At 39.6% G+C, this 13,841-nt stretch overlaps 1 protein-coding gene across 6 annotated transcripts in view; it reads right to left on the reverse strand.

Annotated features, from left to right (window-relative positions):
* ralgapa1 (Ral GTPase activating protein catalytic subunit alpha 1) overlaps positions 1 to 13,841 on the reverse strand; it is a 259,513-nt gene that overhangs the window by 214,595 nt on the left and 31,077 nt on the right. For all 6 annotated transcript variants that reach the window (XM_078562768.1, XM_078562766.1, XM_078562765.1 and 3 more), the window contains exons 2-3: positions 12,675 to 12,785; positions 4,452 to 4,501 (exon numbers count right to left, since the gene is read on the reverse strand). In XM_078562768.1, coding sequence (XP_078418894.1) covers positions 4,452 to 4,501; positions 12,675 to 12,785 — 161 coding nt within the window. The remainder of the gene's footprint in view (positions 1 to 4,451; positions 4,502 to 12,674; positions 12,786 to 13,841) is intronic.

Genomic DNA, 13,841 nt, shown 5'->3' on the forward strand with positions numbered 1-13,841 from the left:
CTGTGCAGTCCACAAGCAGGTCCCCAAAATTCTGGTCTCATCGTTTTAATTCTCCACCTTGCACTCATACTGATCATCTGTCCTCACACTCCTGCAGTGTTGTAATGAAGCTAATCTTTCAGTTAGGCATTTTACAGCCTTCTGGGCCCAATGGGCTTGACAATTTCAGATACTTTTTTTTGCAGATTGCAGTTTTACTCTTTTTCTTCCCCTCCTTTTTGCTTAAGGCAGCTAAGTTCATGATTCTGCCATTCATGTGTCTTTTGTTCCCTGACTTGCCCCACTTTGGCCTCGCACCACCAATTACTTGGTCATTAAATCTCTCCTGTATTCTACCCTGGCACAACATCATCTACTTATGTTTATAAAGCACATTGGACGTAATGAAACATACTAAGTAGCCTCACAGGAGCATTATAAAACAAAGTCTGACACGGAGCCACATAAGGAGATATTAAGTCAGATGATCAAAAGCTTGGTCAAAGAGATAGGTTTTAAAGGAGGAGGAAAGCAAAGGCGGGGTATAAGGGGAGAATTCCAGAGGTGGGACCTGGGCAGCTGAAGGCACAACCAATGGTTGTGCAATTAAAACGGAGAAACCACAAGAGGAATGCAGATACCTCGCAGGGTTGGGTGGAGCTGGAGGAAATTGGAAATAGGGAGAAGCGAGGTAACGGGGGGATTTGAAAATAAGGATGAGAATGTTAAAGTCAAGATGTTGCTTGACTGGGAGTCAATGCAGGTCATCAAGCACTGGGGTGATAGGGGACAAGACTTGACGCAAGTTAAGACATGAGAAGCAGACTTTTAGGGAAGTTTACAGAGGGCAAAATGTGGGAGAGCAACCAGGAATGCACTAGAATAGTGGAGTCTAGATGTTAACAAAAACACAGGGTTTCAGCAGCAGATGAGTTGAGACTGGGCAAAGTACGGCAACCTGATGTAGGTGGAAATAAGTGATCTTAGTGATGGCACAAATAGAAGGTTGGAAGCTCATCTTGGGATCAAATTTTACACCAAGGTTACGAACAGACTGTTGCCAGCGAGAGGAATGGAGTCAGTAGATAGGGAACTGAATTTGGAGTGAGGACAGAAACAGCTCCTTCAGTATTCCCAATATTTAATTGGAGGAAGAAATTTCTGCTCACCCAGTAATGGATGTCAGATAAGCAGTCTGATTATTTAGCAACAGGGAGGAGTCAAGAGAGGTGGTGGGGAGACGGAACTGGGTTTCATCAGCATACATGCGAAAACCAACACCTCTGCCATCTGATGTTGTCAAAGGGCAGCGCATAGATGAAATTTACGAAGGGGGCCAAGGATAGACCTTTGGGGAATATCAATGGCAACAGCAAGAGAAGCCATTGCAAGTGATTTCTTTGGCTTCAATTAGAAAGACAAGAATGGAACCAGGTGACAGAAGTCCCACCCAGCTGGGTGACAGTGGAAAGGCATTCAAGAAGAATGGTGTCGTCAATTGGATAAAAGGCTGCAGCTAGGTCAAGGAGGGAAAGTTTATTTTTGTCCTAGTCACATAGGATGTCATTTGTTACTTTGGATAAGATATTTTGGTACTGCAGCAGGGACAGAAATCTGAAATGGAGGGATTCAAACATGGAACTCTGAGAAAGATGGAAGGCGACAACATATCCAAGACTTTGCAGAAGAAAAAGAACTCAGAGATGGGACAGTAGTTTGCAAAGCCAGTAGGTCAACGTTATTTTTTTTTAAAAAGAGGGGTGATGACAGCAGATTTAAAGAGAGGAACAATACCTGGAGAGAGAACCGTTTACAATATCAAGTACTTTCCCTTTTGTTCTTGCAAAACCTATTGCATTCCTAAATTTCCCAGTTCTGATCAAAGGTCATCAGCCTGAATGTTAACTTTGTTTCTCTGTCCACAGATGCTGCCTCACCCACATCCTTCAGTAGTGTGGAAAATTGAAGTGTTCAGTAGTAAGTGCATGCTTAAATTAGGATTAAAGCACATCTTTGGGGACAAAGTTAAACTCCGCATTAGCCCCTCTTATTAACCCGATAGAAATGTTTCACGCTGACATTAGGTACTTGAGTTTTAGCATCCCTCACATTGACAAACAGAGGGCTCTTTTGCCTTGAATGTGTTATGCATTTTCAGTCAAGAGGAAAAAAATATCCAATGATTTCGAAGTAATCTGGTTTGAGGCATCACAACCTGCATTTTTAGTATAGATTACAGTTATATATAGAAATGAGAGATCACAGATACAAATGAAACAAACCAAATGTTATATGTCAATAATGTTAACTGTGGCTCAGCTGGTAGCACCCATGCCTGAGTCAGAAGGCTTTAGGTTCAGGTCCCATTCCACAAGCTTCTATGTTATTACTGCACTGAAATGTTAACAGGGTGCTGCATTTTCAGTGCTAACTTTTATGAGACATTATACCAAGGCCCCATGTGTTCTTACAGGTGGGTATAAATGATTCTATGGCAATATTTTGAAGAGCAGGTGGGGTGTTCTCCCCAGTGTCCTGGTCACTATTTATCTCTCAACCAACATCACTAAAACAGATTATCTGGTCATTACTACACTATTGTTAATGGGAACTTACTGTACTTCTTACATTACAATAGTGACTACATTAAGTGCTCCATTGACTGCAAAGTGCTTTGCAACACCCCGAAGTCACGAAAGGCATCATACAAATAGAAGCTCTTTTTTCTTTATACGAATAGTTTGCGTGATTTTCCACATTTCCAATTTCCTTTCCAGTAACATTTTAGGATGCAATTAACATTTCTGTAGATTTGCAGTGTTCAATTATTAGATTAAACAGCAGTGTCATATATTAGCATTACTTTTCAATATACAACTGTTTTTTCCCCACAATTTTCTTATGTATTCAGTTAACACAAAATGGCATCATGATACAAGAAACAATTTCTTAAAGGTATTTTATACAGCATTTGCATCAATATAGCAAGCTATGGCAGATTAAACAATTCATTCACGACATGTCCATACAGTAAATGAGATAACTCAAGAGTAAACTGCTAAGTATAAAATTCATTATAAACTAAACACAGTACACTTAACAGAATCACGCTCCACATAGTGAACGGTAAAAGTCTACATGTTAGCTGAGCATGAACAAGTAGATAACAGATTATTTTAGAAAGGAGTTTAACTTCCGTGCAAAAATCCCATCATCGTTTTCAAGTGGTTACACCCATGCCTCCAGCAAAGCTAAATTCTCAAGAGCATTAAATGCATTCACTTATCAAACATCAATGACTATAACATGGGCATTGCAACACTGGCTGAATACCTAGGAGTTCATCCCTCGGTCAATCAAGGGCTTTTTTTATTTATTAGATGTTTTAATCCTCTCAATTTTTTTCAAAACAAAAAGAAATGTAATTAACTTAATTAAAAAGGGAACTTAGTAAATTAGCATACATTAAACGTGGAACAAAATTTAGAACAGTGTGTATTTGTGACAATAATGAAGGTCACATGCAGAATACATGTAATTCCTTGCTTAAAGTTGTAGTTGCATTCCTGAAAAGTGCAACTTTAAGTATTGAACTTTATACGAAATATAATACATTTTACATTATGAAATATGCTAATTCGAAGCTTTCCAAATTGTGAGGGGGGGGAAGCGCAGCTACAAGATCAGTCAAGAGGCTAGGAATCCTGCCGAAGTTCCCTCCAAGCCACTCATCATCCCAACTTTAAAATATATCGCCGTTCTTTCACTGTCGCCGGGTTAAAATCCTGGATCTCCCTCCCTAACAGCACTTGTGGATGTTTCTACACCACAGGGATTGCAGCGGTTCAAGGAGGCAGCTCACCACCACCTTCTCAAAGGCAACTGGGAATGGGCAATAAATGGTCATCTAGCCAGCGGTGCCCACATCCCGTCAATGACTAAAAAAAAATTGCAGTTACGTATCAAGTTTTTAAAAAATAATTCTCCTTCATAAAACCTTCTTAGAGTAGAGAATTCTTAACCCTTTGTTTTGTCGGGACAGTTGAGGCTTGTTAAATCTTACTCCTGATACAAAAAGATACAAAAAAAAGAATAAAGTAGAAACTAATCAAGGGGAAAGGAACTAAAAATTACGCTAGATGTTCTTCCCAATGTGTTGCTCATATTCAAGTTGGAAGACGTACAATATTATATCAAAAAGGGGCATTATATCATGACCACCGATTTAAAGCAACTGAATTAAGCAAATTAATGTGACAATTATTAATATAATAGACATCCAGTATAAATTGAAAGTAAAATATAATGAATATCTTTCAAACAAAACAATGTATTTTTTTTGTCTCTTGTCCACCCTTTGGGTTACTTGATTTATTATTTTTCAAACCAAATAAACACAACATTCACTTGCCTCAAGACATCTGAGTAATTGTCCCTCTTAATGAATAGTCACCGATTTCTAGCACTCTTACCTCAAAAATAAAGAGGATGGAATCCAATTCTTCCCTCTGTGATTTGTGACCTGGAACATCAAATACATCAAGTTAATTTGCAAAATACTTTGCAAGCTAAGATTTTCCAACTGTTACAATCCCCCATAGAGACCAATAATATTCAAAAAATGAATTTTACAAACAACTAATGAGACAACCGAAGGGTAATATTTCACATTTTAAAACTTCTACTGTAACAAACTAAAAACAAAGATTAAACATTAAACTGGCAACCACCACATCAAACTGAAGTAAAGGTACTCATCCATTAAAAGACATATCTTGATTATGTTTGTATCTCTTTCCAAGTTATTTTATTTGTAATTAAAGTCTAGATAAATCTACTTTAGTGCCAATGGGATCACCCATCCCTCCTCAAGGTTCAAATCCTGAGAAACACTTAAACCATCTCAACCATTTTGGGTCCTACTTCCCTACAGCTTCAATTAAAAAAAAAATCATTCATGGGATGTGGGCATCGCTGGCTAGGCCAGCATTTATTGCCCATCCCTAATTGCTCTTGTTCAGGGTGGCAGAGAAAGATTCTCATTCACCCTCACCTACACCAACGTGCACTCTCATCTACTCTCTCCATGGGTGAGAGTGAATGACTGAGTACCCTGAGCCTAGGAGTGAGGCACCTACACCCACACCCACTCATCGTTCTTTATTCCTCATTTTCCTTTTGCTCAGAAAGTTAGTTATCTTATTACCTCAGGCTTGTTTTTGAAATTCACATTTAATGTCGTGCCAAACTTTTATCTCTCTGAAATTTGCTCATTGGCCCTTTAAGTGTGACCTAATTTGAAACGTGGCCCCCCCCCACATGAAAAGGTTGGGCAAACCTGCTCTAAACTTTAGTACTGCGGGTAAATATGTTATCAAAAGTAAAACACAATAATTCTCTCAGCACACTGCAGTCGATTGATTATCATAATACTTGCTATTTCTTTGACATAGATTTACAGCAAGTATATTTTCCTACATTTTTATCTTAACCCTTAATGTACAGCTTAATGTAAAGTTGCTTGGACTATACAGAGCCATAGCTGGAACATAAGAATGAAATAAGCATGGGAGTGTAGCTTAGCTTGATAGTTTGTCACAAAGCAGTCCATGGAGCAGACACAGAAATGTCATTAAGATGTTGTAGAATTGTGGTTTCCTACACTTACTGTATAAAGCCCTAGCACCAGGGTCTTATTTTACATATTGCACACATTGTTATGATGCAAAAGGGGTACAGAATTAAGATGGATAAGGCTCCTGCACGGGAAACATAAGCATCTGTCAGAATCAAATGCTGGAAGTATCATCAGTGTGTGCCAATTAAACTCAGACTGTAATGACTGTAATAATCAGTGTATTGATTCATGTGTCAGCCTTTCATATACTATCAATTGGAACTGAAACTTCCCCAAGAAGTGGCATGAAATACTCATTGATCCATTCGCTGTATCGCTTCTCTGGAAGACTGTTAAACTGCATCGGAAGGTGCACTCCGTGATCAGGCAATCGGCTGATTAGTTATGGGGTTGTCTTTGCACCAAGGGAAATTAACAACTTTTGAAATGTCTTAAATTGTTCTGTGCAAGAAGTGACAAATATCTTGAGGCTCTATGAGCACCAGAAATGAACAAACATGGAAATAATATTCCACTGGTCAAACAAAAAAGTTTGCATTTTAAGCAAATTTGGGTTAAACCTCTGAACGATAACCCAATGCCACCTATTCAGGATGCCAAATCAAATATAATTACATCTCACTGAACAATTTTTTGGATTAAAAAAATGTAAATTCACGTGCTTAGAAGAGGTGAAGAGTGAGATTAAGTTCCAAAAGGGAACTAAGTAGCAAATAAGCAGACACGGTTTTCAAATAGCATGCATAAAACCAAATCCAAAGGCTATTTCCTAAAGGTCCAAACACAAACATACTAAGGAAGCGGCAGGGGTGGAACAGAGTTGCTGGAATGATTGGAAAATGGGATGCCTGAAATACTATTTTATCTTTCTGATTTTAAGATACATCTTTATTATATTACAAATTTTATTTGTAGATGCACAGCAAGTTGGCAAGAAGCTTTCAATCCCAAAAAGAAGTCTTTGACAGAGTACAATGGATTGTTTAATCAGAAGTGACAACGTAATTGTTCTAGGATCACACTGATTCGATTCCAGAACCACTCAAATTGGAGACAGTAGTTTCCAATTCTACTATCCGAATGATCAATGAGACAAACCACAACAGTTCAGTGCACTAAACTGGAGGAGGAAAATAGTTGTCTAAATTACTTGTATTGTTTCTTCAACTATATTAAATTTTTTTTAAAAAGTACAAAATTAGTTCCAACATAGTTTCAATTTTGTAAAACATCTTGACTCAATTTAGAAACAAAGAACGAGGCTATAACTGGGATTAAGTCTCAAAAATAGAAGATGTTTCTTTTTCCAGGTTTAAGGTCCAGAAAATAATTTTAAATTAAAACCATTTGTAAGGCTAAAACGTAGGTGCATATATAAACAGGTTTCAACAATCATTTACCTAGTGTGCCCATGGTACCAAGACAACACATCTTTACAGGGTCAGGTGATTTAAAATAAACTTTCCCAAAATTCAGAAGTCAACAGATAAATTTACCTGGTGGACCATGCAAACAGCAAAATACAACAGAATAGAATATCTCCTTACTCAGTATTCCCCAAGTAAAAAAATGAATTAACTACCTAGTCTTTAACATCAATGTCTTCTCAGTATTGGACTCCACACTCCAACACAAGTTTGTGCACTAATTGGGCCAGAACTTCTGATGAGTGGCAATCAGTCTGACTGCCACTTTGCTCCTTTTTAAACTTAAACTGGGATGCAGCTGCATGTTTTTTGCCCGACTTACCGACTCAGTCCGGGTGAGAAGAGTGCAGCGCAGCAGATTCCCGAGGCCTTCAGCCAAGTGCAACAGGGTCAGATTAAATGAAGTCACGCCCCTTTTAACGGCACTAGCTGCAGCGAAGCAGTTAAAGTTTAAAGGTCCCAACCATTTTGAGAAGACAGGGAGCAGGTAGGTGTGTAAGTTAAGTAGGTAGGGCGGCGGACGGGCGAGCATTAGGATGGGTTGAGGGTAGTCGGAGGTTCAGTAGGTGGTCATACAAATACACAAATTAGAGGGAGGAGTAGGTCATTCTACCCCTGGAACCAGCTCCGCCATTCAGTATGACCATGGCTGATCTGATTGTGGCCTCAAAAGTCCACATTCCACCTACCCCCGATAACCTTTGACTCCTTTGTTAGTCAAGAATCTACCTCCCTCTGCCTTAAGAATATTCATTGACCCTGCCTCCACTGCTCTCTGGGGAAGAGAGCTCCAAAGATTCACCAGCCTCAAAGAAATTTCTTCTCATCTCAGTATTAAATTGGAGACCCCTTATTTTTTAAACTGTGTCCCCTTGCTCTACCTTCTCTCAAGGTGAAACATCCTTTCAGCATTCACCCTGTCAAGTCCCCTCAGGATCTTGTTGCTTTTAATAAGATTCTCTCTCCATCTACTAGGCTCCAACGGTTACAGGCACAGTCTGTCCAACGTTTCTGCTTAAGATAATCTCCCCACCCCTATCCCAGGTATCAGTCGAGTGAACCTTCTCTGACTGCCTCTAATGCATTTTAACCTCTCTTAAATAAGGAGACCAAATCTGTACACAGTACTCCAAATGTGGTCTCACCTACACCCTATACAACTGTAGCAAAACATCCCTACTTTTATAATCCATTCCCCTTGCAATAAAATTCCATTTGTCTTCCTAATCACTTGCTGTACCGACATACTAACTTTTCCTGTTTATGTACAGGACACCCAGATCCCTTCTGTACCTGAGTTCTGCAATATCTCTCCATTTAAATAACATGCTGCTTTTCTACTCTTCCTGCCAAAGTAGACAAATTCACATTTTCCCACATTGTACTCCATCTGCCAACTTTTGCCCACTCACTTAAAGGTGTCTGCAAAAGGGACATAGGTTATGTCCTCTTCACACCTTACTTTCCTACCTATCCTTGTGTCATCAGCTAATTTAGCAACCATACATTCAGTCCCTTCCTCCAAGTCATTGACATAAATTGTAAATAATTGAGGCCCTAGCACTGATCCCTGGGGCAGTCCACTCGTCACATCTTGCAAACCCGAAAATAATGCATTTAAGCCTACTGTTTCCGGTTGGCTAATGAATCCTCTATCAAGCTAATATGTTACCCCCTGCCCATGAGCTCTTATTTTGTGTAGTAACCTTTGATGTGACATCTTGTCAAATGCCTTCTGCAAATCTAAGTACAGCACATCCACAGGTCCCCCTTTTTCCATGGTGCTTGTTACTTCTCCAACAAACTCCAATAAATTAGTCAAACGTTATTTCCTTTTCACAAAACGATGTTGACTCTGCCTGATTGCATTGAGATTTAAAGTGCCCCGCTATAACCTCCTTAATAATAGATTCCAACAATATCCCTAGGACAGATGTTAAGCTAACTGGCCTGCAGTTTCCTGCTTTCTGTCTTCCCTCCTTTTCTTAAATAGAATCTGATGCCATTTTCCCCAAACCTAGGGAATTTTGGAGAATTAAAACCATATCTCAGCAGCCACTTCTTTAAGACCCTAGCAGGAAGTCCATCAGGATCTGGGAACCGGTCAGCTTTTAGTTCTAATAATTTTCCTAGTACCCATTCCCTGGTGATTGTAATTATTTTATGTTCCCTTCTCTCTTTCACTTTCTGAATCACAATTATTTCTGGGATATTATTTGCATCCTCTACAGTGAGGACAGATGCAAAATCTCTGTTCAATTCATCTGCATTTCCTGATTTTCCATGACTAATTCTGCATTCTCACTCTCCAGGGGACCAACGCTCACTTTACTTACTCGTTTCTTGTTTAAATACCTGTAGAAACTTTTATTATCTGTTTTTGTGTTTCTGGCAAGCTTTCTCTCATACTCTTAATTTATCCCTCCTTATTAATCTTTTAGTCATTCTTTGCTGTTCTTTACATTCTGTCCAATCTTCTGACCTGCCAATTAGCTTTGTGGAATTATACGCTTTCTTTTTCAATTTGATACTACCTTTAACTTCTTAACTTAACCACAGATGGCACGTCCTACCCTTAGAGTCTTATGTTCCAGTGAGAAAGAATCTGAGTATTCTGTAATATCTCCTTAATGTCTGCCACTGCACCTCTGCTGATCTATCCCTTAATCTAATTGGCCAGTTTATTTTAGCCAGTTGTGTCTTCATGCCCTCCTAATTGCCCTTATTTAAGTTTATAGCACTAGTTTTAGATTCACTCTTCTCTCCTTCAAACTGAATGCGAAATTTGATCATTATTATGATCACTGTTACCTAGGGGCACCTTCACGATGTAGGTCATTAATTAATCCTGTCTCATTACACGGTACCAGATCTAGTATGCCCTGCTCTCTGGTTGGATGAAGAATGCGCTGCCCGAAGAAATTGTCCTGAAAACACTATGGCAAAGGTAGCCTGCATGACTATGTTCAATCCGATATATCCAGTCTATATGTAGATTAAAATCACCCATAATTTTCTTAATTCCTTTCTCAGAAGCCCCCATTTATTTCATCCTATATACCCCGTCCTACAGTGTGGTTACTGTTAGGGGGCCAAATAACCACTTCCACAAGTGACTTCTTACCTGTACTATTTCTCATCTCTACCTAAACTGCTTTTACATCTTGATCTCCGGAACCAAGGTCATCTCTTTTTATTGTACCAATGTCACCCTTAATTAACAGAGCTACCCCATGTTTTCCTGACCTTCCTAAATGTTATGTACCATTGAATATTCAGGTCCCAGTCTTTGACATCTTGCAGCCATGTCTGTCAGATCACATGTATTTATTACTATTTGAGCTGTGAATTCATCTGCTTCATTACAAATGCTAAGTGCATTCAGATACTGAGCCTTTAGTTTTGTCTTTTTACTACTTTTGTAACCTCTGGTCATATCTGCTGGTGCACTCAGATTTGTAAATTCTGTCCCTTTCTGTCATGCTCTGATCACCATTTCCCTTATTCCTACTTTGCTCAATGCCTGGTCTTTTCTACTTAATTTATCACATCTTCCCAAACTTGATCCCTTGCCCTAACTACTTAGTTTAAAGCCACCTCTTCTACCCTAGTTATACAACTCAGCAAAACACTCGTCCCAGCACGGTTCAGGTGAAAACCATCCCAACGGTATAGTTCCCACTTTGCCAGTACTGATGCCAATGCCCCATAAATTGAAACCCATTTCTCTCACACCAATCTTTGAGCCCTCTAATTTTATTTACCCTATGCAATTTGCTCATGGCTCAGGTAATAATAGAGATTACCACCTTTGAGGTTCTGCTTTTTAATTTAGAATCCAGCTGCTCATACTGTCTCAGCAGAACCTCTTTCCTCTTTCTACCTACGGCGTTGGTACCCACGTGGACCATGACGACTGGGTCCTCCCCCTCCCACTGCAAGTTCCTCTCTAGCCCAGAGCAGATGTCCCATACCCAGGCAACACAGCCATCTGCACTCGCTCTCTTGGCCGCAGAGAACTGTGTCTATCCCCCTAACCATACTGCTCCCAACTACCACTACATTCCAATTAACTCCCCCTACTCAAGTGGCTTCCTGTACCATGGTCAGTTTGTTCATCCAGCCTGCAGCCACCGCTTTCATCCATATAGGCTGCAAAAACTTCAAAACTGTTGGGCAATTGCAAAAGCTGAGTCTCCTCAACTTGTACCTTCTGGGTCCCCATACTTGCATCACTCGCAGTCACACCCTACTGTCCTTGGCCACTGAACAAATCAGAAGACCTTATCCTCAAGGGTATGACTGTCTCCTGGTACGAAGTGTCCACGGAGCTTTCCCCCTCCCTGATGCATCTCGGTGTCTGCAGCTCAACCTCCAGCTCAATGACTCAGAGCTGAAGCTCCTCAAGCCACGAACGCTTACTGTATTCGTCTTTGCCCTGGATCACACTGGCATCCAGGAGCTCCCACATTCTGCAGTCGCAACACATCAATAGTCCTGCCATCTTTATTGTGTTTATGAATAAATACTGCCATACCCAATAACCTTTATCACTATTAGTAAACCTTACTACATCTAATGAAACCTTACAATTACTGAAAAATTCCACGAGTTTCGAAGATAAACAAGCAAAATATTCACCAACCACTTAGGCGTTTTCCTGTAGATTTCTCTCAGAACGCTTCCGCTGCACTCTGGGTTGGATAGCTCTCCCAAGTACTGCTGACTGCCTCTGGCTCCCGCCCGCTAGGAAGATGGTGGTCAGTGCCTCCGGATCCTCTCTCCACCCACTCTTCTAGGTGCTGCTGACTGCCTCCGGGTCCTGTGATCACCCAATTTCCTAGATGATGGTTGTTGCCTATGGGTGTTCTTTTCATCGCTCAGGGGTGTATGAGGGGGAGGAAGATGGTCAGCACTATAGTTACCCAGAAGTTAGAAGTTGTTTTAATTCTAGCATTTCCTGGGTAACTATTCTGCTAAGAGAGTCAACCATTAGAAGTATCCGATTTAAAATCAGAGTAGCGGATGGTTCCCAGTGCAGGGTATCTGCCCATCAGAAAAGTTTGAACTTGCTGGGTAATTCCCGTGCAGTCTTTGCGTGGGGAATTCTGGGGAGGTCCCTTAGCGCATCTTCTGGGGTATTTCCCAGGTATGACCTCCCCCCTCACCCCCGAAGGTCATATGTTATGGGCCATTGTATCCAGTCCACTCACTACCTACCATCCTCTCCACCAGCCTCACCGAATTACATTTTTTGCTGTATTCCAAACAAAATCACAATAGCTGAGCAAAAGCCAAGATTATCATGCAATTTATTTTTCATGTCAATTTTAGTCACAAATCAAACAGAAGATATAAGGAAACGACAAGTAAGAGAAAAACAAATCCAAGGAACGTAGAGATTAAAAATTCATAGAAAAATAGTAGAACATGAAAATAGACAAAGTGCTAGCTAACAAAAAAATGAAAGTGAGATATTTGGTTTAGAGATTTAGAAATCAGTTTTTCTTAAAAATAATCAGAATACTTGCACACCAGTTTATCATTCTTTTTCTGATCCTCCAAAAAAATGAGCCTTAATTAGCCCCATCACCCATCTATGCAAGTAATTTAAAATGTTTCATCCTTACCTTTTTGTTTTAGGCTGGCTTCAATGGTCACAAAATTTTCAAAGAAAACATAGTATATATGCGAATATGTTTGATCAAAGAATGGCTTCAAATCATTTGCTTCAGAGTTTTCTACAATTAAAAGGAAAAGAATTAGGATGGTCAATAAGGTAATTTAAATTAATTATGCCAAGTGTTAGCACATTCATATTTTTACTTTTTCAGCATTGAGATACCTTAATCTTGCACATATGAGTACAAGGATGAAGTAACTCCTAATCTGGATCAACTAAGACTACTCCGCTATCTTCAAAATGTGCATTTCAGCTCAGATTTGGGCAAAAGCTAACATGCAAGATAGAGAGGCAGGAGCCCTAATCTCATATCTCATTATTACAAATAAATGTCACATAGTGGCGCAAATATATTTCACATCCATTCATTATTTATAAAAAATCATCAGGGCTAAGATTCCACAATAGTCAAACAATGTAGGGCAGTAAATATTTCTGTAAAACAGTATTTTAAGATTGAAAAGTAAAGTTGATGTAGGCAGCTAACAAATCCATTCCTGTGAGAGGGTCTCAGCACATTTTTATAACTTTGGCTCCTTTTGAATTTCAAGTACTTGAAAAATGGCATTATTCTTCACAATTGCCTTGTAGCCACAGGTCACACAAAAGGGCAGCCAGGAGTGAGTGGCTTACATACTTCTAAGTCACTATCAATGTTGCTATGGACTGTGTCAGATCAGCTGCTTCATATTTCGTTTTCCTACTCTTCAGAGAGCATGTGACTTTTGTGTCTTGTCTCTGGTGCTAACTGCCATGAAATCAATGTTTTATGCAAGTTAAAAGCAACAAAAAAATCAAGCCATTAATGACACCATCGGAGAATTTTAAAAAGGGTAAAATTGAAACAGAGAAAAAAAAAGTAGATAGTCAAAGGAGAGAATGACAAAAGGAAATATGAAATGTCTAGAAAAGAATTCAAAAAATTAGGAAGGCAAAACAAGTTTTAATTTTTTCATTATTTATTTACAGGATGTGGGCTTCGCTGGCTAGGCCAGCATTTATTGCGCACCCCTAATTGCCCTTGAGAAGGTGGTGGTGAGATGCCTTTTTGAAGCGCTGCAGTCCATGTGGTGTAGGCACAGTCAGCCTACAGTTCCAACAATTTGTTAAGTAC

Source organism: Cetorhinus maximus, chromosome 18 (assembly GCF_964194155.1).
Source record: "Cetorhinus maximus chromosome 18, sCetMax3.hap1.1, whole genome shotgun sequence".
Classification (NCBI taxonomy): domain Eukaryota; kingdom Metazoa; phylum Chordata; class Chondrichthyes; order Lamniformes; family Cetorhinidae; genus Cetorhinus; species Cetorhinus maximus.